The sequence below is a fragment of the Phalaenopsis equestris genome, unplaced genomic scaffold (genome assembly GCF_001263595.1).
Source record: "Phalaenopsis equestris unplaced genomic scaffold, ASM126359v1 Scaffold000002, whole genome shotgun sequence".
Taxonomy (NCBI): domain Eukaryota; kingdom Viridiplantae; phylum Streptophyta; class Magnoliopsida; order Asparagales; family Orchidaceae; genus Phalaenopsis; species Phalaenopsis equestris.
In genome coordinates this window covers 70,301,738-70,328,730 of record NW_018164444.1, presented here as the reverse complement: position 1 = coordinate 70,328,730, position 26,993 = coordinate 70,301,738, and the positions used below count along the sequence as shown (strand labels likewise).

General features: G+C 33.8%; 4 protein-coding genes across 10 annotated transcripts in view; 1 reads left to right on the top strand and 3 right to left on the bottom strand.

Moving 5' to 3' along the window:
- Positions 1 to 3,198, top strand: part of LOC110025550 (dolichyl-diphosphooligosaccharide--protein glycosyltransferase subunit STT3B) — an 11,741-nt gene extending 8,543 nt beyond the window's left edge. The window contains 4 exon segments of the mRNA XM_020726103.1: positions 581 to 1,038; positions 1,125 to 1,247; positions 1,981 to 2,040; positions 2,793 to 3,198. Coding sequence (XP_020581762.1) covers positions 581 to 1,038; positions 1,125 to 1,247; positions 1,981 to 2,040; positions 2,793 to 2,922 — 771 coding nt within the window. The 3' untranslated portion in view covers positions 2,923 to 3,198.
- Positions 3,199 to 4,650: 1,452 nt separating this feature from the next.
- Positions 4,651 to 8,245, bottom strand: LOC110018084. Its single transcript, XM_020715311.1, has 4 exons — positions 7,809 to 8,245; positions 6,605 to 6,861; positions 6,302 to 6,485; positions 4,651 to 5,393 (listed from the first exon to the last, which is right to left on the bottom strand). Exons 1-4 carry the CDS (start codon positions 8,169 to 8,171, stop codon positions 4,773 to 4,775), a joined length of 1,425 nt encoding a protein of 474 aa, XP_020570970.1. The 5' UTR covers positions 8,172 to 8,245; the 3' UTR covers positions 4,651 to 4,772.
- A 3,145-nt stretch (positions 8,246 to 11,390) lies between these two features.
- Positions 11,391 to 16,098, bottom strand: LOC110037807 (endoglucanase 13). Of its 3 annotated transcripts, none has more exons than XM_020742532.1 (10): positions 15,892 to 16,098; positions 15,332 to 15,544; positions 14,743 to 14,943; positions 14,550 to 14,636; positions 14,149 to 14,313; positions 13,937 to 14,060; positions 13,633 to 13,796; positions 12,788 to 13,121; positions 12,569 to 12,616; positions 11,391 to 11,680 (listed from the first exon to the last, which is right to left on the bottom strand). In XM_020742532.1, the coding sequence occupies exons 1-10, from the start codon at positions 16,096 to 16,098 to the stop codon at positions 11,391 to 11,393; spliced, it is 1,833 nt and encodes a 610-aa protein (XP_020598191.1). The 3 variants fall into 3 exon arrangements, with proteins under 3 accessions (XP_020598191.1, XP_020598197.1, XP_020598204.1); XM_020742538.1 differs by lacking the exon at positions 12,569 to 12,616 and adding an exon at positions 11,751 to 11,793 and having other exon boundaries at positions 11,391 to 11,715; XM_020742545.1 differs by lacking the exon at positions 12,569 to 12,616 and having other exon boundaries at positions 11,391 to 11,719; positions 12,779 to 13,121.
- Positions 16,099 to 18,121: 2,023 nt separating this feature from the next.
- On the bottom strand, positions 18,122 to 25,746 carry LOC110039489 (ubiquinone biosynthesis protein COQ4 homolog, mitochondrial). 5 transcript variants are annotated; one of them, XM_020744571.1, is made up of 3 exons: positions 25,349 to 25,746; positions 21,990 to 22,216; positions 18,122 to 18,704 (listed from the first exon to the last, which is right to left on the bottom strand). In XM_020744571.1, exons 2-3 carry the CDS (start codon positions 22,167 to 22,169, stop codon positions 18,204 to 18,206), a joined length of 681 nt encoding a protein of 226 aa, XP_020600230.1. In that variant the 5' UTR covers positions 22,170 to 22,216; positions 25,349 to 25,746; the 3' UTR covers positions 18,122 to 18,203. The 5 variants fall into 5 exon arrangements, with proteins under 5 accessions (XP_020600230.1, XP_020600231.1, XP_020600232.1 ...); XM_020744572.1 differs by having other exon boundaries at positions 25,473 to 25,746; XM_020744573.1 differs by having other exon boundaries at positions 25,505 to 25,746.
- Between the last annotated feature and the right edge of the window lie 1,247 nt (positions 25,747 to 26,993).

Below are 26,993 nucleotides of genomic sequence, written 5' to 3'. Positions count from 1 at the left end.
TATATACATACATACATACATACATACATACATACATACATACATACATACATACATACATACATATATACATACATACAATCTTACCCATGCAAGATAAGCTGTATTTCACTTTTTAAAATTTAAAACAGCGGGATTCTGGATGTGATATGAAAGATTTGGGCGGTTTAAATGTAAATGAGCAAAGTTTAGTTCCTAGATTTGTAAATCCATAGGAATTGGGTGGCGAGTATGTAAATTCCCCTATTATAAATTCTGATGATATATATAAATTCTTATTGTCAATATGGCTATTGCTAAATTTGACAGTGACTCGTTTTTGTCATAATTGGCCATAATTGGAGCATAACTTTTTTATCTGTACTGATGTATAATTGTTGTAATCCGTATGCTTACTGAGCAGTCATTTCAAATTGTAAATAAGGGATGTAAAATAGAGTTGAAGTCTTCCTGTGTCAGTGTTTACTAAGTTTAGATTTGTTGCATATTATTATTATCATATTCAGGCAATAGTAACCTCACACTTCACAGTTTCGAAAATGAACTATTATTGAGATAGATCGTCATTGCGTATTTCCAGGCATCATCTTTCGACCAACCTCTCCCTTATCAAAGAAATGTGGCCATCACTTTGCTATTTGGTGCTTTTTATCTGTTAAGTAGATATGCCATTCACTGCACCTGGGTCACATCCGAGGCCTATTCTTCTCCTTCAATTGTTTTGGCTGCAAGGGGTTCACATGGTGGCCGAGTCATTTTTGATGATTACCGTGAGGCCTATTTTTGGCTCAGAAAAAATACACCTCAGGATGCTAAAATTATGTCCTGGTGGGATTATGGATATCAGATTACCGCAATGGGAAATAGAACTGTGATTGTTGATAATAATACTTGGAATAATACGCATATTGCTACGGTCGGTCGTGCTATGTCATCATACGAAGATGAGGCATATGTGATTATGAAATCGTTGGATGTGGATTATGTACTTGTTGTATTTGGAGGTGTTACAGGTTATTCTTCAGACGACATTAACAAGTATGTTTTATAACATAATTTCGATTTAGATAGCATTTTATATGTGTATGTTTTTTTGGTTTTGAAAGCGCTGATAATTCATGTAGGTTTCTCTGGATGGTGCGTATTGGTGGTGGTGTCTTTCCTGTAATAAAAGAACCCGACTACCTAGTGAACGGTGAATACCGAGTTGATAAAGGGGCTGCGCCAAAAATGCTGAATTGTCTCATGTAAGCTCGTAACTATGATTTTTTAAATTTCAATTTAGACATACTGATGACTTCTGTAAACATTAATGTGGCCATTGGAGCGGTGAGCAGTTTTTGGTTGGAATGGAACAGTGGCTTAATAGAATTGAACTTCTGGAAAGTCTAAGAAACTATTTATTTTTTAAGTGTATTTACACACATACCAACTAATTCCCATGTATTTGTACATCTAACACGTAAACTACAGTTTTTTACATTTATTCCCCACCTAAATCTTCCATATATCACATAAAAAATACCACCATTCGAACTTTTAAGAAGTACACCTTTTCATACATAGGTAAGGTGACATGTATGTAAAAATTGATGTTTCGGTACATAAGAATTGAGTGGCATGTATGTAAATCTTCCATTTTTTTTATTAAATCTAGAATACATTTAAACAGCCATGATGAAACAATTGTAATGAAGAAAACGGATGCCAGAAAAAAATATTGTTTACTATGAAGTCTTCCAATTCATTCGCCGAGGTGATAGGCTTGTTGGAGTAGAGGACGGAAGCATTTACAATATTCAACTGTAAAATGATTCCCTCGTGAATGTAAAACCTCATATTTCATTCACAAGTTGTTGAAGCAAGTTGTTAGGTGAATGATTGGGATGCATGCTGTAATTTTTAGCAGTTATCATTATGTGCTGTTCTGAAATGAAAAATATGTTTTTTTATTTGACACTTCATTTGATTCTGGGGCAGGTACAAACTTTCTTACTATAGGTTTGGAGAGGTCACAACAGAGTATGGAAAGCCTCCGGGGTATGGTTTTTTGCTACATTTCATGGCTTGTAATAGCTGCCGTTAAGCATAGGGTTTACCTTGCAAGGATACCTTTTTTTTTTCTTTGATCCTGCTTCTTTATTTATTGGATAAAATTTCAGGCTTGGCTTTTACTTATCAATGACTAATTATATCTTAAACGAAAGAAAAAAAAAAAACCATAAAATTATTTCCTGTAAAACCATTAGTCTACAAACCTTAAGACCGCACTTCTAAGAAGCTACAGAAGCTAATGCAAAACTTCAATCAACTGTAATGGACTCATTTGATGGAAAAAAATATTACATGCGGAGTCCGTATGCATCCGGACTTTGTGTATAGCGAGGTTGTACACATACAATAATCTACACGTGTACAATCATGCTGTATATAAAATCCGGCTAGATTGTGATTCTGCATGTAATATTCTCTCTACCTGCTGACCCCTCTGACAACCTCTTTCCAAAAATTTGCTTAAAGCTGCTAAATTACATTGTTGATAAGAACTTTTTTTTCTTAGTATTTAATTGTTTATAGTTTTTTGAAAGCTACTTGTCAAATAGAGATCCGCCATCATTTTTTTTTTAAATTCATGTTTTGTATTTTTCATCAAGACATGGATTTTTTTATTAGCATTCAGATATTGTGCACATTTCAATGCCACATTCACATACACAAGCACATACTGAATGCCAGTACTTTTGTTAACACAAAGCAAGCTACATACTGAATTATTCGGCCCCAAATTGCAGTTATGATCGTGCGAGGGGTGTGGAAATTGGGAATAAAGACGTGAAGCTGGAGTATCTGGAAGAGGCTTTCACAACTTCAAATTGGATAATTCGCATATACAAAGTGAAGCCCCCCAAAAATAGGTGGTGAGTTCTCCAATTTGCCGAGACGAAATCTGAAAGTGTTACAAGTTCAAGTGGCTGTTTTTACTCCCCCACACAGAGGAAGCAGATTTAATTTTATTAAGGGGGATCAAATTTTCTTCAGAAGAGGGAGATTTTTTTTTTTAATTAAAAAGATGTGGCCTACATTGCCTGCTTTGAGTTTTTGCTTTTTAGAAAACAAAGTTCTCATATTCAAATCAGAAGCTAATTTAACTTTTGCAGATGGAGGACTTTTTAAGGAGAAGCATACATGGATCAGTTTTACACTTTGAACTAGTTTTTCTTTTTTTATTTTTTCTCCAAGTGTTTTCATCCGCTATGGGTTCCATGCATTTTGTTTTGGAAGATTTACATGCATACCACTCATCTCCCATGTAACACGTAAAACTTCAATTTTTACATGCTTACCTTTTCAACCTATGCATGAACTTGTGCATTTCACATTTTTAAAGTTAGTATGATGGTGCTTTTGATGTGAAATAAAAAAAAAAAAAATTTGGTGATATAAATTTAAGTAGTTAAATTTTGGTGCTAGATATGTAAATGCATATAAATTTGGTGATATGCATGTAAATGGCTCTTTTTAGTGTTTTGGATGCAGGTTAATTGTTTTCATATTTTTATTTAACGCAAACATGGGTGAGGCATGGGATGGGTTTGTGAAAGAATCCTAGTTTGATTTTTGCTGAACCCACCCACTTTGCAAGAGCTTTTGCTTTCCTGAAGTTCAACTATTTTGTTTTTATTGCATTTTTATTTTTGCTTCTTGGAACTAATTTTGTGGTGAAATAAGTTTTTATAACTAAGGGTTTTACATGATGCAATTTGCTGATTAATATTTTTAGGAAAGAAAGGCACCATATATATATATATATATATATATTCATATTCATATTCATATTGAGGCAAGCGTCAAAATAATTCAGACTATTTACATGGGAGTTCTTTTAGTTTGTGTTTATAAAAGTGTAAAAATAATCACGTCTCTTCAATATTGGGTAAAATCCTCGTGCAGGATTATTAAAATTTAATTAACAGGGCTGTCAAAACAGCTTGTTGTTTGCGAAGTGTTCGCCTCGATAAGAAGCTCGTGTTCGGCTCGTTAATTTCGTTTGATAAGTTGACGAGCCGAACACGAATTAAGATGTGTTCATTCATGTTCGGCTCATTTTGGCTCGAAATACTACTCATCAAGTTTATATATATATATTAAGTAATATATTAAAAAAATCTAATTGACTAAGGCTACAAAGATTTATAATCAATTAAAATATTAATTAAAAAAATAGAATAAAAAATTATTAAATTAGATTCAAATGATGTTTTAATATAAATAATAATTTTTAAATCTTGCTCAAACTCTTATTGTCTTATGACTACATGATTAGGGTTGTTAAAAGAATTCTTTGTTCGTGAACAATTCATGTTCGGCTCGTTAAGCAAACGAACTGAGCATGAACACACTTTTTGAGCTCGAAATATAAACGAGCCGAACACGAGCTGAGCTTGGCTCGCTCGTGTTTTAAACCCCTAGAGATTAATTTGATATTTTTATAAATTTTTGCATTAAAAGTGTCCTATGTGAAAGGCTCTTTTGACACTTAATTCAAATATGTATGGTAAAATTGAAAAAAAAGTATGGTAAAATTGAAAGAAAAGTAATTAGTGGGGCATAATCGTGTTTTAAATATGCATGGTAAAATTGAAAAAAAAAAAGTTTATACCACTTTTATATAGCGAATAAAAATCCTAACTATCCAATAATATATATTTTTGACATATTTCTGTATAATTCTATAACCCTACACACCTACACAAGCAAAAACCAAATATCATTCATCTTCTGAAGATGTCTTTCTCTCGAAAAAACCCACATACTGTCACAACCATCAACCCAACAAAAAACCAAGTAATACCTGCCAACATAACCCGAAGCTCAAAACTGTTGACAATTGCCAAAGCCAATGACCCCCCAATATGCTGTTCCAAGCCATGGCTGAAGCTCGAATCTCCGCCTTTCGATCCATTAACAATCACTGATACCACCGCCATTGATAATGGAATTCCAAAATCCATAGCTTTTGTTCTGTCTTGGCTGCTTATTTCCTTCTTCTTTTCATTTATATTACTTGTTCGACGGTGTGGTTTGTGAGATTCTGAGGAGTTATTTGAGCTTCTGGTTGGTTGGGTTGGAAGGATAAGCAATGGCGTCCAGTATTCTTCTTCATGTTCATGGCTGGATGTAGCCCAGTTAGAGAACCCTGCAGCTGCTCTGGCTTTCAGTTTGGCTGCAGCTTCTTGCAGTTTTTGGGAGTTCGGAGGTAATGATTTTGTTGAGGAGTCTGTAAGGCTTAATTGAGTTTCTCCAGAGCTGAACTTTTGCCGATGCAACCAGTTTGAAATGGACCTGACTGCATCCATTGCTGAAGCTCTTGATTTTCTCTGGAGATCAGCCTCCTGCGAAGATGTCAGGCCGAATTAATCAGTTCTGTTTTTAGAAGATTTACATGCATAACACTTACATGTGTGTCACCTTATCTATGAAAATGTGTATCACTTTTAAAAATACATGTGTGTCACCTTATCTATGAAAATGTGTATCACTTTTAAAAATTAAAATGGGTACAAAAAATGCCAAAACAGTCCACAACTATTTACATGTGGTTGTTTTAGTCCCAGAATTTACAATAGAAATGTCAAATTGGTCCCTAGACTCTTTAAATTGAGGCTAAAATAGTCCCAATGGAGGACTACTAGAGCCCCGATTTAAAGAAATTGGGGAATAATTTGCGCTTTTATAAAGTTCAGGACTAAAAATGGACCCATATAATTAGTCAAAGAACTATTCTTGACAGTGATTATTTTTTATGTGATGCAAAAGAGCAAGGTAGCGTTTATGCTGGACCATGCAAAAAAAAAAAAAAAAGAGAGATTTACATACGTACCACTTGATTCTTATGTATTTGTATATAACACCTAAACTTCAATTTTTTACATATATGCTACCTTGTCTATGCACGAAAAGGTTCATTTCACTTTTTAAAAGTTAAAAGAGTGGTATATTATATGTTATACGAAAGATTTGGGTGGTATATAACTAAAAAGGCAAAGTTTAGCTGCTACATATGTAAAGACATAAGAATTGGGTGGCATGTATGTAAATGCCCCAACAAGTAAAGTTCCCAAACAATATGTAAATACATAGGAATTGGGCGGTATGTATGTAAATGCCCCATTTTTTATTCAACTACAAAGTAATCAAGCAGAAAGGTTTTAATTCCCTGGTTATGAGACTTCAGTTTACGTTCCTAATTCAGAATATATTTGCAGTAAAAGTTCCAAAACAATAAATTTTGCTTACTAACTTGCGAATTTCTGGCTGATGCTTGACCATTCATCTCATCAAACTTCTTCTGAAACCTCTTCACCTCATCAAACACATTGGCCACCCGTACCCCTACACTGTTGCCTCCGGTCATCCTCACATTGCCCCGCGGCTGCTTCGACATAAGAAATTCAAGGGCAGCAAGATCTGATCTCTCCACAACCCTACACTCAAGTTTTAAACAATATGTTTATTTGTATTTAGATATAAAAAATAATGATATATTTAAAACATGTTTCAGAATTGAAACAAATTCTATGGAAAAAAAGGTTGGTGTATTTACGAGATGCAATCCACAGGACAGGTTTTGATTGCATCGAAGATTTGGTCCTCCGGGTCAGCCCACTGTGCCACTACTCTTGCACGACCATGAACTGATTCGATGGCAAATGTGTTGTTTGCATGGAGGGCACATTTCAAGCACCCAATGCACTTGACCTCATCGACGAATACCGCTCGGTGTTCGCCCTCGTGTCCGAGCCATCTCGAGTAAATAGGTTTACCAGTGTAGCCATGGAATTCAAAGTGTTTTGATCTCTCCTGCATGAGCAACACTAGAGACTTACAAATGTGTAGAGCAGTTTATTGTGATTGTCTAATTTGATTGCTTATGGTTACACATGTCATGCATAGCTACATGACTAATTGATTCATTAAATGTGATCTTATCATGAGATTGAGACAAATTACTTCAAAAAGCACAAAGGAGGATTGGATCTGAAATTCGACACACAGAGAATAAGGCGACGAGGACTGTGGTAAAAGTTTTACTTGAACATTGAAAACAGTGAAAATCAACATCATTCCTATTTAATGTTGGACGAGGTGTTCAACTTATTCCATCTAAATACTATTACTCTACTGAACTTAAAATTTAGTGCCCAATGCTTAGTTTTTTCTATGTAGTCGTAAATTCTTGCTTATATAATGTCAAATCTTAAAAAGCTGTTTGGCAATAGATGAGATTTAAGATATTAGGATTTAGTAAATCCCGTAAATCTGAATTTACTAAATACTGAAAGAGTAAAATTCGGAAAACTGCCTGGTAGCGCATTTAATAAATCATGTAAAGCCAGTAAAATCGTTTGGCGATTTCTGTAAAAATTTAAGAAGTCGTTATAGTTCACTGTCTGAAGCCTGCTAAGTTAAATCCATCTACTCTATGAATTTAGTAAATCTAGGATTTAAAGCCGAAATCCGTGCAATCATGATTTATGGCATCAAGGAATTTATTTTGTCCAAAATGATCATCTAGCAGAATTCAGCTTAAATCCTGCGTAAATCCTGATTAAGCCCGTTGCCACGCAAAGATTTCTGATCGGTTAGAGACTTTCAGTTTTAGGTCTCCCTCAATTGACGAGACATGATTGAATCATCGAGGGATTTTTAAGAAACTCATCGCCTTAACAATACAAAATCAAACAAACACTATTCATCATGCTGCATACATCATAGAAATAGATGAAGGAGAGGAAGCAGAGCCAAACCCGATCGTAGGCATTGCGCGAAGCTGGATCTGAGAGGAGCGAATAAATTTGGTTGAGAAGAATGGCCATGTCGTGACCCGCCGGGCCAGCAACATCCGGATGGCACCGTTTCTGCAGCGCACGATACGCCGCCCTTATTTCCGCCGCCTCCGAGGTCCTCCCCACCCCAAGCAGCGAGTAGAGGTCATATTCCCCCGCCCACGAAACCACAGCCGAGCTGCGCCTGCCGCCGCCTCCATTTCCGACCTCGCAGCGGGGATGCTTCCGGCTGCTTCTCTGATTCTTCCATGGCTTCATGTTTCTGCTCGCAGGAGCCCATGGAGAGACCCTTGTAATGTTCAAAGGAGGGACAGCGGAGGCCATGTTTGCTTGGTTTTTTTCCTTGCAGTACTGGTCGTTAAATAGGTGATCTGTGGACTGTGAGAAAGTCGGAAGATATTTTGCAATTGCTTTTGTTTGTACGGCAGAAAGAGCGAAAACGTTCTCAGAATGTGTTTAAAGGCGGCGCGGCCGTTAAATTTCCCAACCGCAGAAAAATTAAAGAAGCATTTACATACATACCACACTTTTTATGTATTTACATATTTAGCTAGGGGTATTTACATGCACTATAAATTTATGCATAAAAGTGAAGGTTTCAGTTAATAAATAATAATAATAATAATAATAATAATAATAATAATAATAAATTTTTTTTAATGTGATGTTGAAAAATTGAGTGGCATAACCCTAAGTCCCCCCTAAATCCTAAAAACCCTAAACCCTACACCGAAAATCCCAATCCCTAAAACCCTAAATCATACACTCTAAACCCTAAAACTAAAAACCCTAAACCCTTAACCCTAAAACCTAACCCTAAACCCTATAAACCCTAAACCCTAAACCCTAAACCCTAAAACCTAAACCCTAACCCCTAAACCCTAAAACCCAAAAACCTAAGCCCTAAGCTCTAAACCCTAAACCCTAAACCTTAAACCCTAAACCCTAAAACCCTAAACCTAAAAACCCTAAACCCTAAACCCTAAACCTTAAACCCTAAACCTTAAAAACCCTAAACCTTAAAAACCCTAAACCTTAAAAACCCTAAACCTTAAAAACCCTAAACCCTAAACCCTAAGGGTTTTAGGGTAATGCAAGAAGTGATGGCAGAGTGAAGGGAAAAGAGTGGGGGCTCTCGTCGGGTTTCAATCTCTTGTGGTAATGCAAGAAGTGATGGCAGAGTGAAGGGAAAAGAGTGGGGGCTCTCGTCGGGTTTCAATCTCTTGTGCTTTTTGTAGATCAGTAGAGGAGACTCTCCTTAGAGATTTGAGAATGTCTCAGGTCAGCTGGAAGATCTAAAATTTTATTTCTTCTTAAGGTTGCATTGAGATATATAGTTCTAAAAATTAATCCAATAATTTTTAATTTTTATTTAATTTGATTTCAATGATGTTATTATTTAAAAAAAAATAAAACATCTTATAGATAAATGATTTTATTTTGTGGATTGGGGAGGTGGGAGAAGAGCACAACTAATATACTTAAGTGTATAATTTAATTTAAAATTTTATATATAATTCATTTTTTCCCTCAACTACCATGGTTGTTAACTTGTTGATTTTTAGCTGTTAATTTGATATGGTTTCAGTTGTTTTCTAAGTCATTTGATGTAGGAGCTTTGTTAGTGTATGCAAAAAAAAAAGTAACATGAATATATATGCTTTAATTTAATTATTTGATACTATAATTTATAATTATGAAGGGAAACTTTTAAAGATATAAGTAGATATTAAATTTTGTTTTTTATTGTCAACTAGCTCAGAAGATTCATTCTCAAAATGTCTTTAAAGGCGGCGTGGCCGTTAAATTTCCCAATCGTAGAAAAATTAAGGAAACATTTACAAACATAACACACTTTCTATGTATTTACCTGCAGAAAAAAATTATACATAAAAGTGAATGTTTCAGTTAATAAATAAATAATAATAATAAAAAAAAAATTTATTTGATGTTGAAAAATTGAGTGGCAACCCTAAGTCCTAAACCATAAAAACCCTAAATCCTAAACCCTAAGAACCTTAAACCCTAAAACCTAAAACCCTAAACACTAAACCCTAAATTATAAATTATAAATTCTAAACCCTAAAAACCCTAAACCTTAAACTCTAAACCCTAAAAACACTAAACCCTAAACCCCAAATCCTAAAGCCTAAACCCTAAACCCCAAAACCTTAAACCCTAAACCCTAAACTCTAAACCCTAAAAACCTAAACCCTAAGCCCTAAACCCTAAACTCTAAACCTTAAACCTAGACTTTAAACCATAAAGCCCTAAACCCTTAACCCTAAACCCTAAAATCTAAAAACCCTAAACCCTAAACTTTAAAAACCCAAAATTCTAAACCCTAAACCCTAAAGGTTTTAGGGTAAAGCAAGAAGTGATGGCAGAGTGAAGGGAAAAGAGTGGGGGCTCTCGTAGTTTTCGATCTCTTGTGTTTTTTGTAGACCAATAGAGGAGACCATTCTTAGAGTTTTGAGAATGTCTCAGGTCAGCTGGAAGAACTACAATTTTACTTCATCTTAAGATTGCGTTGCGATAAATAGTTCTAAAAATTAATCCAATAATGCTTAATTTTTAGTTAATTTGATTTCAATGATGTTATTAATTAAGAAAAATAAAACATCTCATAGATACAAAATTTTATTTTGTGGATTGGGGAGGGGGGAGAAGAGCACTACTAATATACTTATGTGCATAATTTAATTAAAAATTTTGTATATAATTCATTTTTTCCCCCAACTACTATGATTGTTAACCTGTCGATTTTTGCCAATTAATTTGATATGGTTTCAGTTGTTTTCTAAGTCATTTGATGTAGGAGCTTTGTTAGTGTATGCAAAGAAAAAGTAACATGAATATAGATGCTTTAATTTAATTATTTGATTCTATAATTTATAATTATGAATGGAGACATATAATTAGATATTAAACTTTGTTTTTTATTTTCAACTAGCTCAGAAGATTCATTTTTGTTATGAAATTATTATTTCATATGTATATAATACTGATATTATTAGTTTTTCGTTAATTTTGTTATATGAAAGAACTCAAAATTAATTAAGGGTTGTATATTACAATTCCTAATAGATGCCAATCTTGATTTTGATTTTTGACCTCAACTTTATTTTTACATGCATAAACTAGTCAAATTATCAGTTTGTTGTATGAAAGTATCAAAAAAGATAAAACAAGCTCCAAACAAAAATAATTAAATATGATTTGTGTGCATTGAAATTTTAATATTTTTAGCAAAAATAAACTGTTTCGAACAAATATGATAAAAAATAGTTCGCAGGAAGTCGAGTGAGATAAACTTGAACAATATTTAGACATGTGAGTAATGTTGAAGATGAGAGAATTTCCTTAAGATTCATCACAAACTTTCTCATCTCATTAGCAAAAATTGCTTCAAAATGAAATAAATACTCTTAGAAATAAATTAAAAAATTGAAAAAGAACAAGAAAAATGATCAAAATGTATTACAAATTTAGACACAAATAGCTATTTCATGATGATCATTATGAAATCACTGATCCTTCAACTTAGTCATGGCTAATAACTGAAACCTTGGCTTGTAGTCCTCCTTGAACATAAACAAAAACGAATTGTTTATTTGGGTACAAAACCTTGAGCCATGCTGGAAGAACATATGTATTCTTCTCTCGTGTTGATGAGAGGCCCCAAAGAGGACCTGAAAGGTTCTCTACTGCAAGCTTTAGATTTGTGATTGGGTTTCCACTTTTGTTTATGACAGTTACCTTGTGCCTGTAGTATTCCACTCCTTTGTCTGACCATGTGTTGGTAATTGAATGGAAGAACACTATTGGATTCTCTGCAATAGAATAATTGTTTGGTATGTTGGCAAATCTTCACAATAAATAAAAAAATGATGTGCCTCCCACAGTGATTTATAAGAGGAAGTTGATGTTGGCTTTGCCTTGGTTGCTTGCCAAAAAAAAAAAAAATTAAAGGCATTTACATAGGACATAATTTTTATGTATTTACATATATCACTCCTAAGCTTTCATATTTACAGACATAGATCTAAAATTTTCAATATCATATCAAAAATAGCACTACTACTACTTTTTAAAAGTGAAATATACCTTTTTTTTCGGATAGGTTTAAAACACCAAGGTATTGTATGTAAATATGAAAGTTTAGGTGTGAGATATGTAAACATACAAGAATTAAGTGGTATATATGTAAATTTCTCAAAAAATTATCAGTTTGAGTGTTTCTTTGTATTTGTGAAGTTTAGTTGCATGTGTTTGAAGATGTGATGTAGACTTGATAGTAATGATATGAAGAGAAGATAATGAAGAGAATGACATAGCACTTGACAAGATCTTAATAATTAGGACATGACATAAAAGGACACATGATTGCATTTGATTTAATAATGAAAATATAAAATAATATTTTACTAGTTTTTAAACTATACAAACACAGCGAGAAAAATGCCAATGATATTAAGAGGAAATGATAGAGATGAAGAATGAGGGTGACAATCTAAAATGCGATTCATTTGGTACATAATTATAAAAGTTTCCAATTTTTGGTCTTAGAGTGTCTCTATCTTGTTAAAAAGATGTCCAAAGAACTCTATGAAGTTTACTTGAACAACTAATAAGTTACATGATAAGAAGTACTGGATATTATTATATAGAATGAGAAAATTTTCATGTGAAAAAAAATATTAAAGACAAATATAACTTACCAATTGCTGTGAAAGGGTTGTACAGTTTTGTCTCTTTGGGAACATAGCCTACAAATCAATTCATACATTTAGGCTTTCTTCAATCAAAATCATGTTATGTACGATAGCTTAATCTATTACTTACAGAGTATCAAACCTATGGACTTTTTCTCTGAAAATAAAGCTATGAAAGGATTTTCACAAATGTCTAATAAATTTATATCATGAGAATTAAATTACCTGGGCCTTTTGAAAGAGTATGAAGTTTAGCAAATAGGCCAATGAGAGGAGCATTTCCAACAATGGCTGGCTCAGTTTGCTCATAATTGGAGCGTTGATCAACAAATTGGTCTTGATGATCAGGGCCTCCCACAAGAGCTCCAGAGATAACATTTGGATTTCCCTTCTTACTATCATACCACTGATCAAAACCTTGTATGCATCCCACCACAGCGGGAAGAGCAGATTTTGATTCAATCGAAGCGCCTCTATGGTGCACATTTATTGGATAATGCTCTTGGTACCCAACCAGATAGCTCATCAGTTTTGGATTCTTCCCAAGAATGTAATCAGCCTGCATTTTTTGGGTAATATTTAAGATTTTTTTTTTGAGTTTGGTGATTTCAGTATTGTTTTCACTGTTTCAAATTGGTTTCAATTGAATGAGATTCGAACTAGGCCAAAACTCAAGAGTTTTGCCAAAGGTCTACGAGGTTTAGTAGAGTTATAACACTACATTGACAAGAATCATTACTAAAATACATAGAAATATAATAACTTAACTCGGTTTCACAAAACTTACTTGCTTAAATCTACTTCTTTGACATAACACCTAACATAGTATGTGTATCATTAACCCACACACAATAACTATACACACACAAACACACACACACACATATATATATATATACATAGACATATATATGTATACACATATATATACGTATATAGATATATACAAACATATACATATAGATGTATATATATACATATATATGCATACATATACATATAGATGTATATATATATATACAATATATATATAGACACACAAATTCTGATTTTGAAAAATGGAGGCATACCTGAGATTGAGCAAACTGAAGAATTTGATTAGGAGTGACTTGGCCATCAGGGCAGTGGAGATTGGAGTTGTTTGGAGATAAATACTCAGCATAAACAACCATTAAAAATGCAGAAGATGAAACATATTGCATGTTGTTCCACTCATCAATAAATAATAGGCCTCCTGAACAAATGTAGAAATTGCTATTAAGCACCAAAGTAACTAAGCCAAATATTATATACTGTGCATGAATATAAGAATATATTTGAAAAATTCTAATAGTAAAATAAATTACTAAAATTGGCTGAAAGAATAAAGAGAACCTGGTGTCAAGCGAACATTATAACCATTGTTCTTTTGAAGTATAGCACAGAGGAAGAACTCAGCCTTGGCCTGGTACTGCTTCAACGTCGTTGTGTATGATTCGGCGCCTCCTTGGATTAAAACCTGAACAATTAAACCTTAAAGATGAGTAAATTCATTTTTTCTCCAAAAACTGTAACTAAACAATTGATAGAATTAGTGTTATATTAACCTTTGCCATAAGGATTTGCAGCCCTGCATATTTGTTATCCCATGAGAACTCTTTGACTGCCCATTCAGTACCTCCTAAAGAGCCAGAATTCTCCACCACATAGTTGAGGTATTCATGTTCATCCGTGGCCTCGAAAAGCCAAGCAGCAGCCCAAAGAAGCTCATCCTGCATGAAGTAAACTAATAGATTATTACAATACCATCCCATTTGTTATGTTATATTACTAATATACCATCTACTCTTCTATTAAGAGTAGGAGATTGTCTGCATTTTTCTTCATACAAATTTCATACAGTTATTTTAGTTAAGAGCATTGACATGCATACTAGCCAATTCCTATGCATTTACATATATAACCTCAATACTTTATTTAAAAAAAAAAAGAATTGAAGCCCCCTTACATCATATCCAGAAGAAGGATAGAATTCCTTAACAAGTGGAATGGATTCATCATATTTTCCTCTAAATGTGTCAGCAAACACAAATAGCTGCAACAACATGAAAATCAAATTTTTTAAGTAAACTGACAAAAAAATAAATGGAAATAAGCTTTTTTGGATTGAGAAAACCAAGAAAATGATGAGGATTTCTTACTTGTCTAGCATGAAGCAGTAGGAGCTGAGAGTAAGATGAATTGTAAGGCCTGAAAGCAATTGAAGCAGCGGCCAATGCAGCAGCAGTCTCAGCAGCAACATCCGAACCTGGATTTTCAGTATCAACCTTATAAGCAGCTCTTGGAGTTGTCATGTCCTCCGCCCTCTCCCAGCAGTAATGGTCACTATTGCCATCTCCAACCTCGAGTTATTTAACCCAATTCGTCAGCATTAAAAGAACATAAATAATGAAATTTATGTGTGCATTTATCAGAATGCAGGATATATCATACCTCTCAATTCCTATGTATTTACATATCTAACACTTCAATTTTATTTTATTTTTAACATTAATATCACCCACATTTCTTAATATACGTTATTAAATGGATATAAGTCTAAACTACAGCTAAAATGACTCACTTACTCTTAATTATTTTATAAAAAATATTACTTCTAGTCATATTTATTGATATTACAGTGGATGAAATAAAGCATGGTATCTTCTTATATGCTCTCCAAATCATAAACAATATGAACCTGGTTGCAAATAAAAAATAAAATAAAATTAAGACTTGAGATTAAAATACCTGAGCCCATAATAGATTGGGCTGCTTGTGAGCCTTGATGAAGTAATCGGTACCCCACCTGATAGCATGAAGAGCATAGTCCAGCTGATCAGCTGCTGCAATCTCCTTCTCAAACTCAATCAAACTCCATGATAGCATTGTCAATGTATACGCCATTGGTAGCCCAAATTTCACATGGTCGCCCGAGTCATAATAGCCTCCCACCAAGTCCACCTGACCCAACCATATCCCGATTCGCACAATTAATGCGAAAGTGTGGATTAGAGGAAATATTAGGCATGGAACCCGCATGCATGCTAACTTCTTGTATAACAGTGTTGTATATTATTGTACATATGAGTATAACATGATATAACAGTGCACAACTTGCACAATTGTACCCATGTGCACAAATCCATATGTAATATTCTCTCTCAAGTTGAAAAAGGTATCTCAATTTGATTAAAATATTGTAATTTTGAACCAATTATGCAATCAAATATCATATAATAGCTAGCCAAATTGAATATATCTTTGAACATCTAATAGAAAATGAGCAAAGAGAAAAGTGCATTGCTTACTCCTTGCTGGAAGCCATCTTTAAGGCCAGAATCACCCCGCCACTTCACTCTCTGATCTGCTGGAAGCTTACCAGACCTTTGAGCCTCGAAGAACAGCAAGCTCTTGCTGAGAGCATCTCCATAGTCGAATCCTACAGCTGCTGAAATTAAGATTGATGCAGATAGCAGAAAAGAAGCTAAAGCCAGAGGAAGGAGACGATAGGCCATGATTTTTGGCTGTAAACAAAGCTGGAACAGGGCAGACAATATATAGAGTTGGTTAGCTCCGGTGTGGAGATCGGTTTGGCCGAGCATATTGCTGTTTTTATAATGAGAATAAAGGATAATGGATCCATTATTCTTTCTTTCAGATAGTATGTTGGAGTCTTGGAGAATCAGGGAGGTGAAGGAGGAGGGCTTAGTAGTGTCATGTCTTGCACGTTGAGGTTGATACAGTAGATCCCTGCACGTTGTGTGAGAGAGCAGAATAGATCCCTACGCGTTGTGTGAGAGAGCAAATATATATATATATATATATATATATATATAGTTTGGTGAAGATTAACTTATTGTTGACAACATTCTTATTAATTTAACATATCTGGCTATTGTATAATTGAGCTGGATAATTTTGAAAATATGATTAAATGTTGGATTTTTTAGTAATGGTTTTATATAAATGATTAAGAAGTGATATCATTGTTAATTAATATTTTTTCTTCTTAGAAGTGTATTCATTGATGCTGTGGTTAGATTACCTTTTTTTTAATTGCAAGTACTAGCAGTTATTCTATCATAATAGCCTGCTATGTAAAAATGAGATTAATAATTTATACAGGCCTAAAGCATAGCCAAATAGTACCTTTAATTACAGAATTTTCTATATGTGATTTTTAAATTCATTAAATATATTGAATTTGTTTTATGAAGGGTGTAATATAAAATATGATAAATGTTTAGTTGATAAAATATGATAAATGAATTTATGTTTATGAACTGTGTCGTTTGAAGCTCATGAATAAGCTCGATTAAGACTCAATTATGTCACAATTAAAACTTATTTATATAGAGCGTTCTAATGTTTATGTTTTAGGCTTAGCAAGCCCTATTTGATGTGACTTATTTATCCTTGCAAATAAGTTGCTCTTATAATTCCCTATATGATTATGACTCATTTATTTTGTTCAGCGAGTTGCTCACTAATAAGCTCAATAATATCTAAACGAACCTAGCTCGAACATGATTTTAATGAACAAGCTAGAGCTCAACCACATTTCTAAAAGCATGAATCGAGCTCAACCCAAGATTAAACAATCTTTTGATAAAGAAGCTCGATCTTGAACAAGTATCTACTTGGCTCGGCTTGTTTGCGGCCCTACATTTATACATGTATTTTGCCTCATGTTTTCATGGAAAAATAAAAATGTATCAATTTCAGTAGTCCTAATAGTAATCTTCTTACACGTAACTCTCAAATATATTGCTTAGAGCAAGTAAATAGACATTTAGGATGGCATAATTCACAAATCTTATATAAAATGCTCATCATCACATCGAAAATATCACAATTACTTTTCTTTTAAAAATACAATTCCACTCTCATGCATAATTTTACTTATCTTATGCCCAAAGTGCTACTTTTTATATGATATTTCTAATTCAAAAAATTTTGGTGTGAGAAATGTAAATATAAAAATTTGAGTGCTATGCTAAATATAAATATGCATAGTTAAAAGTTATATATGTAAATACACAAGTTTGGTGTGATATGTACATAAAATTTCTTAAAAAAATGAAAGATACTTTTTTTTCAAACAAAAAATTAAAACAAATCAGAATATTACGAGCAAATATTACGTGCGTTCATTGCACAAATGACATGAATGCAGGGAGGTCTCGATTGTCTTTGTCGAATTGGTCGTTTCTCCCATTCGAATACAACTGCAACTCTAATCACCAAATTCATAAATTCGTCATAAATCATATTCTAATTGAGGCTTTTATATATCACCCACCTAAAATTTTAAATATAATATTTTGACCACATAAAATTTACATTTCAGCCACGCTACAAGAGCGGTCAATCCCTTATATTTAAAGTTTTACGTGATTTTTGAATGGTTGATATGTAAAATTTAAAAATTTGGGCGGTCAACCCGCTATATTTAAAATGTCGGACAGTCGACACGTAAACTTTTTAACAATTTGTTAAATTACCATAAGATAAAAATCATATACAAACCAACAACAGCATATAGTTGCAGAGTATAATAATCCTATATCTTCAACATGTATTAAATAAAGCCAAATCAAATAAATTACAGCAAAAGCCCTCAGCTTTTAGCTCTTAAATCTGGGCAAACCTGTATCCCCCATTTCCTCCTCACATCCTCCAGATCCTCATGAAAGTAATTCTCATAATACACACTAATCAAGTCAGTGCACCTCATTCCAGCTCTAGTTGCCCAGGGTAGGTAATTCCTGAAAAAGAGAGATCTTTGCTTCTCACTAAACCTCGCGGCGCCCCCAACCACAGACAACATGCACATGGGAAGAAACATCTGCTCGAATTCGATCACCTTGAGAGCCGACTCGCCGATCAAGTTCGTCGGGAGGCCGAAAAGCACGTGCCAGAAATCATGGACTTCACGGGCACGCGTCGCCACATATGCTAACTCATCTGTGTTCATAAATCGAACGGGTGGCCGATCGTCGGGAGAGAAGTTTCTGGATCCCATGAAGCTGGCATATGCTGCTCCAAATGTGTTTTGTGGTAGATCCCATGCATGAGAAACTCGTGATGATATTACCCGCGGGCGCTCGCTAAGTATGGCCTGTTGGACAGAAGAGACTATTATTATAAACAACGTTGGGAGCACCATATGAATGAAAATTCCCATGTATTTACATATCTAAAATCTGACTCTACATTTTATATTTATACCACCCAAATCTTTCATAACAAATTATTTTGGCTTTTAAAATGTGAAATACATCTGTTTTCATGCAAGGGTGAAGCGGCACATATGCAAAAAGTGAAATTTAGGTGTTAGATATGTAAATACATACAAATTAAGTGGTATGTATGTAAATCTTATTTTTGTGTTTTATGTCGCTAGGTGACAGCATTTGGGATTTAATGAATCCTGTAAATGTAGATTTAGTAAATCCTAATGTAGCAAAATCTCATAAAATGTTTGGGATGACATGAAAAAACTGATTAAATCCTGTGAAAATATTTCACAACTTCTGTAGGATTTAAATGTGTGAAACTGGATTTACTAAATCCAGGTATTTGAAGTAGCAATTTTGGCAATTTGGCAAAATTTAAGTTAAACCTAGCTTACATCCTTGCCTTGAAGCCGTAAACAAACAGCCTTTAAGGTATTATGCATCTTTCATTCCCTTAAATTATGAGTTCTGATCCTTTCAAGTTTCATATGCATCATCCAACACAAAATGGCTAATGTCATTATTACAAATCTCAAGACCGCCCAACAGACAATTTTGATACCAATTTAGATTATCCCAACTAAATTATTCATTCTGGTTATTCTGGTTGGTGCTGCAGTAGTCATCAATATAATCAGTGGCATAGCTTTAAAAGCCAGATTATGCTCTTCTATTCTTTTACGAAAAGCTTCACATTAGTGCAAATGCAAAAAAAACAGGCTATTCTAAATGCAATTATATGAGCTATAGGACTTTATGTGGATTCAATTCACAGAAGGAAGAGACAAATTTCTCACCATAATTGTTTACTAGCCAGTGATCTTACAACCTTAGAATGGTACTGAGGGCCCACAAATAACGCTGCGGGCAAGGCGTAGAAAGAGCCGTGAGCTTCTCCCATTATTTCCTTCGTCTGGACCGAACCAGTCTAGACCCGGGAGGGTCGATTGGCTCTCCTAAGATAGATTGACGCCTCCATTCCATAGAAGGATCCAATCCTAATTAGATATGGCTTATACATGTGATTCCTGCTTTTAGGTTTGTAGTTCTGACATATGTTTTCTATTAGGACAGCCTTCAGCGTTCTCGGTGATCATCTTTCAAGGGGTTGAGTGGTGCTCTGGCTATAGCTCGCTCTCAAGGGGGCAATTATACTCGGCTTTATCTGTCCTTCGCGGCCACAATTCCCCTTTCCTGGCTGCAACTGCCCGGACACGTTCTGATTGATGTTTTCTGCAGTTCCAGATGCCGCCATCACCTTCCCCTCTCACCGCATCGCTGCCACAGCAGATCCATATCACCCACATTGTTGACGCTGCTGCCCAGCCATCTTGTACTGCTGCCGCCGCCCAGAAACCTCTTCACCTTGCTTTTTTCTGCAGCCATCAGCCTAGACAGCAATCCTTCTTGCTGCCCCTGCCGTTCTGCGCCTCCCCCTCGCTGCCATCAAACTTCCCTGGCCGCCGCAACACTTTCCTGCCATTCCAATCCACCAGATCTCCACCACCCCTAATTCAACCCCAAATTGACTTTGTGTTATGTTTGTGTTGTTTTTCCTTTCAAGTGTGTTTGGTTGTAATCGCATATTTGTTTTTAGTAATAATATTTATTTTGCCATTGCAGTTTGGGTTAGATAGGGTTCGTGTAGCTCCAGTGGCGGCAAGATTAGAGAGAGTTGTCTTGGATGGTTTGGTCATATTAAACGTCGACCATGTGATGGTCAGTGTAGATGCTTCAGCCTTGACTAATTTTAAGGAAGGCAGAAGTAGACCTAAAATGACTTGGGCATATTGTATAAAAAAGTGATCTTAATCTATTAGAATTAAATGAAAATATGATACTCAATAGGACGCAATGGAAAAATGATTCAAGTTGTCGACCCCACTTAGTGGGATAAAGGCTTGTCGTCGTTGTTGTTATCTGGGTTAACTCCGGCATCAAGTACAAACTTCTACTTTGTCTCCTATGCATGAGAATATGTCTTTCACTTTTCAAAAGTAAAAATAGTGGTTTTTTTAATGTAATATGACAGATTTAGGGTTGTATGAAGGTAAAAAGTAAAGTTTAGGTGTTAGATATGTAAATATATAGGTTTTGGGTGATATGAATGTAAATTCCCCAAAACATCAAATGCACATTCTTCGACACTTAGTGCAATTTTCTATACCCAAACAGCTTCTCAAATTATGTCGAGAGAAGAATACCAAAATATTCACTTAGTTACATCAAACTATTTTATGATTCCCAAAGCAAGAGCATATAAAGAGAGATAAAATAAGGAAGAGGATTCTTTTAAGAACGGTGTTTAGGGTCCATTTGCTCAATTTGTAAATAAAAAATATTCTTTACAGAACAATAAAATTGCTAGCTTTTACCATATGATTGGATATAATTAGAAAAAACATGAGTTTTCAGCTCCACAAAATCCTCAAATGTAGGTATCTCATTCTCATTCATAAAATAACTGGAAAAAATCCCACCAATCATGTTAAAATTACTTAACAGCAAAAAAGTGTACATGAAGTTCATTTCCAAACAAGCATGTTGAATTGGTTTTAGAAAGGCAAACATTCACAACAAAATTTGTTATTCAGCCCTTAAGAGAAAGAATTATGATTTCCTGATTCTACTTTAAAGAAAGGGGCATTCACAAACATACCATATAATTCTTGCGTATTTACACATCTAACACTAAAAATTCATATTCACATGCATAACACTCGAATCCTTAATATCACATCAAAAATACTACCATCACTATCTTCTTAAAAGTGAAATACACCTTTTTCATACATAGGTTGATGAAACCTGGTGTTATGAGTGTTGATATCAAACTTTGGGTCTTAGATATGTAAATACATTAGAATTGTGCAGTATGTTTGTAAATTTCTCCTAAAGAAAATGTTCAAGGTTTAGAGAACTTCAGCTTTGTAAACTTCAAAGACAATGCAATGGGTTGAAAATTCTCTTAAGTCTTTAATTAAATGGAGATTCCTAAATGCAAATCAAGCAAAAGCACATTAGAAGGTTAACACTTTACTCAACAACAAAACCAAAAAACTCTCACAAAACATAACTAAAACTTTGCAGGAAATAAATTTTGCTAAATGATAATTACAAAACATCAGATTCTTTCTTGGAAAAGGTCCTAAATATCATAAACTTACCCTGCCTTCAGGATTATTCTTCATCCGGGCAAGCAACCTCTCGAAAGCGGGCATACCAGTAGTTTCACCTAGTGCGGCGATTAGATCTGCTCTTCTGGGATCCATTAGAGCACCCATAGCTGAGCCAACAGCGACCGCAGCTCTTTGCCACAGTTTCAGGTGAATGCGAGCTCCTTCCATATCAATTTTGGAGTTAAAAGGACTGGATAGAATAACTGATCAACCACCTGATAAAAGAAATTCGTGATTTATAAAGGAAGCCATGTCAAAAAATAAAATTAATAAATATCCCAATGTAATTAGAGGGAAAAATTTAGGGACATTTACATACATACCACACGATTCTCATCACTTAGGTCTTAATTCCATGTAATTGACGGCAATGATGATTAGTGGATTTTATGGGATGAATTAAGGCAGAATTATAGGCAACTTTTCCATGACTATCACGGTGAAACTCAAGGTTTAGAATGTTAGGCATGTAAATACAATGGAATTAAGTGGCATGCTTGTAAATCTTCCTTATAAAAATTCTAAATTATGTTTGCAGTTAGATTAAATCGAATCCCTCCTTAAATTCTGCCAAATTTCATTCTTACATTGGAGATTTGGAAGCCTATGGAGAAGAATTAAGGTCATATGACTTAAATAATAGAAGCTGACAAAAAAATCTATTCAATCAAGGATTCTAATGCAATGGTTGGAGATGATAAAAATGTGCTGCCAGCCCAATTGTAAGTAGTAGTTAAAAGAAGTTCACCACCTACCCATATCCGGAGAAGAACTTTCAATGCTTAAGGGAGAAGGCCAAAATCTTAATCAATCCAGTTCAAGGAAATGCAATTAAAGCTCCAAGTACTTTCAAGGTTAATAATATAAAATTTATTAAAAAAAGAAGTTGATGAATTGCTAAGTATATTTCACAAAGATCAGAGGTACTAATATTTGTTGACTCAACATTGCTTAGAATCTCTTTACAATGCTTTTCGTTGACATGATGGTCCGATGACTTAGACGACTGGATTATTTTCAACTAAATATGAACTTTTACTAGACAGTCTCTTTCATTTTTGTGTTTGCTTGTGTTAATTAGCAAAATCAACTATACCAAATGCTAATAAAATCTTAAAAGATTGTGGAGCATCCAAATTATTCAAGTAGAGTGAGACATGAATGATTAATTAACTCAATTAATGAAAAGGGTGCAAGAAGAATCAGACATTCTCAAGCTTATATTTTTTATCCTCTGGGAGCTCTAAAATGTTAATGGACATAGACATGCTAACTAAAGGCAAATGGATATATATTAATGAAATGTTTAAGCAGCTAAATAGAGAAATAAAAGGAGGGGAAGTTATAAATGAAGGAATCAAAACTAATTCTATACTCCATAAATCCCCTCAAAATCCTCTAGAACGCATAATTTTATTTTTCATCTATAAATGTGAGAAAATAACTTTTCTGTTTTGTTTACAAGCAAGCACAGGTACCTTTAGTACATTCTCTGTGAATCAACATTTGTTAGAGATGCTAAACTCTAGGTTTCTTATATGTAACAGTCGTTGTACAGTTTCTTTGTTAAAAAGTAGTTGAAACTAGTAAGTCACTAACAATGGGTCTCACAAGACTGCTGCTACATTTCTCAACAGCAGCCAACAAATTATTTTTTGGAAGGAGTCAAGTTTAGTGTTCTTTTGATTTCAAACTTCAGGAATAAAAAACAGCAACTAAAAAAAAGACTAAATGGAATAAAATATTATTTAGTAAGCTCATTCAAATACAAAAAAAAAAAATCTTGTAAAGTAATTATTGTTCCAGTTAGAAATCATGTATTGCAAATTGCACCAGCTTCACAAGTGTTTAGGCAAGAGTGGGTGACTTTGTATAAAATCGAAAAGTGGGAGCTTGAGAGTTGGAGATGGGGAATTCATGTAGATCAGGTTCTACAGTTATTGACAACTATAGCTTCTGTTTCTGTTTGTAGGAGGAGAACAAGGCAAGCAAAGTTGTTTGTGTGTGCAGTTTGGGATAGAGAGAGATCTCCGCTTTGTGAAGAAGGAATTCAGGATGACAAGCAATCCTTGTGTTGAGAGATCGTGCAACGGAAGCTTAGATCTATGTAGAGGGGTCAATAAAGAATCCCGATGTCAATCAGACAATTGTGTGGCGACGGTAGATCAGAAGGAGATTGTTGAGAGAGAGAGAGAGAGAGAGAGAGGATGAATGCAGTTTTGTTGAGATGCAAAGCTTGCAAGCGAGGAAATACAAAGAAAATAACCTTGAAGATGAAAGGACTTGCATACAAACCATCTAATCTTTGATATTTACATATCCAATACTTAAAAATTCAAATTTACTTATCTAACACATTAATCATTATAATGAAACAAATATGTCTCTTTTATCATAAAAAATCACGAGACTATTCTCATGTCAGAATCCTTCGATAAGATCATTGGCTCTACCCGCCCGATCACTCACAAATCCTTCTCTCCTGCAAACATGGTCCATGTTCTCCACTCTAGCGACCTTCATCATCTCATCACCCTTGTTGCTGCTGACTTTGTAGAGTTTCATGTAGAGTTTGTAGCCGTTGCTTTTCTTGAGATTCATCATCCCACACAAACAAGATATTGCAATCTAGGCTTGCTTCTTCCTTCAACCCAAGGGTAAAAACCCAACTTTTGTGAAGGACTTAATTGCATAAATATTTAGTGAAAACATTACTTTTTTTTCTAACATTTGACCTTCTTTCCATCCTTAACACAAAATTAAAGAGACAATTACAGAGATTTATGATACCTTGCATTATAAAACTATCTCAGCTCAGCTATCTTTACCAAACTTTCTGATCATTTCCATTATGTTAATGTTAGTACTAGCAAGCATATAATCTTCGGAAGATGTGCCACAAATATTGTGGTATAATTTATAAGTATGATCTCATAGCCAAAGACAAATCCCTTCAACATCTTCAATTAGCAAAATGAGAAAGAAAATATTTTACTAGATTAACCATCTTTCGATTCTCCAACGTAATTCTTTCTATCATTACATTTAACTTAAATCCAATAACCACCAAATATGAAAGTTAGGAAAAGCCACTTCATGAAATCCACCACAATTTAAATTCCTCATAACAAGTTAATCAAAGGTTGCATTGGCAACAAATAAATTCAAGTATAAAAAGTTCATCAAAATAAAAAATTAAAAAAAAGTAAACAAACAAGGTTCAGTTAGGCGTATAATTACATAAGAGTATAATAGGATTACCCATGTATTGAACAAATAAATATTTTGTAATCTAATATTTGACAAAAGGGAAAAATGATAATTCTTCTATCATAATCATAAATAACCAGCAATATTAAATAATACTGCAGTTTAACTGAAATTTTGCCATCTTTAAGCAAAAGTTCTTGTCAATATAGCACTATATGCATGCATTGCTCAATTAACTACAAATATTTCAGAATCTCAAACCCCATTTCTCTCCCGCTTGAGCAGGATTTAACCTAAAAAATCCCTTTTGCTTCTCCTTTTTGCCTTAAATTCGGATTTACAGGATTCAGATGAACTGAGGTGCGCGAAAGAGGGTGGAAGAAAGGGAGAGAAATACGAGTGCTACTTTCCTCAATCGCTTCCGGTAAGAGAGGAGCTGAAGAAGAAAGATAAGAGTTTCAGAAGTCTTCGTACGTCGAGATGGGGGGAGGGGAAGGAAGGTGATGGCTGCCGACGAAAATTGGGAAGGGGATCGGGAAGATAGATTTTATATTTAGCATTTATTTAAATTAATTTCATATTCTTTAAATAAATGTTTGAAAGTTATTGATAAAATTAACTTAAGACTGAAAAATATAAAAAATAAGAATATTATGGTGCATATTTTAAAATTCTTAAATATCATTATTTTTTCATACATACATATATATATTATATAAAGGTGAAGTCGATATTTGATCCAGTGCGCATCAAATTTTGATTCCCATATGGGTTGAAAATCTGATGTGCTTGATTCTGATTAGAAGAGTTTGCGCCACGGGATTAGAACCCTTGACTTAAGGGACTTATGCCAGAATTTGCACCAATGAGCCAGGCCTTTGGCTCACACACACACACAGAACTTTTACACATGGATATATACATATTCCCATATAATGAGTTGATGTTAGGGGAGGCTGGTCAAAAGGCACCAATAGAGACATTAAAAGAAAAACTAAATTAATAGATAATGTGTTCATTAGTTAATAGGCATATTTCTATTATGGTTTTTTTTTTCTCTTCAAGGATTCCTATTTTAGCATTTATATCACATTCTTCTATCTTCAACAATTCTACATAAGTATACTTAGTTCAACAATGATTTGAAATGGCATCCAATAAACTATAATGACAGATCGCAACACAGCAAATTGTGTATAGCACAACAGAATAATTTTTTTTATAAAACAGAGTTTGATCACAATAGCTATAATACAACATCTTATAATTTTAATACAAGTACAATTACGAGTGTTAAGAGGCTTCTACAATCAGAGTTTACTTTCTACTGATTTTTTATCTTAATAATTTTTTATAATTTATTTTTTTTTATATTAGTGATATTGGTTGATATAAATTAAATATGATCAATTAAAATGATAAATTATTAAATAAATAATATTAATTACTAAAAGATATTTATTTTAAAAAAGTTAATGCTATTTTTAGTTTAGCATTATTAAATCAAAATTACTATATTTAATTAAATTTATAATTATTAATTAGTCATTAGTTCACATTTACTTGCATATCTAACATCTAAATTTTTGCATTTATAATTTTACCCCCGAAGTTTTTCATATTACACCAAAAATATCACTTTTAATTTTTTCAAAATAAAATGCACATTTTCATGCACAAGTAAAATGAGATATGCAAAGATTTAAACACAGGAATTAAGTGGCATCTTAAATTTTCCAAATTGTATTCCTATTTAGGAAGTAAATATTAGTAGCCGTTTTT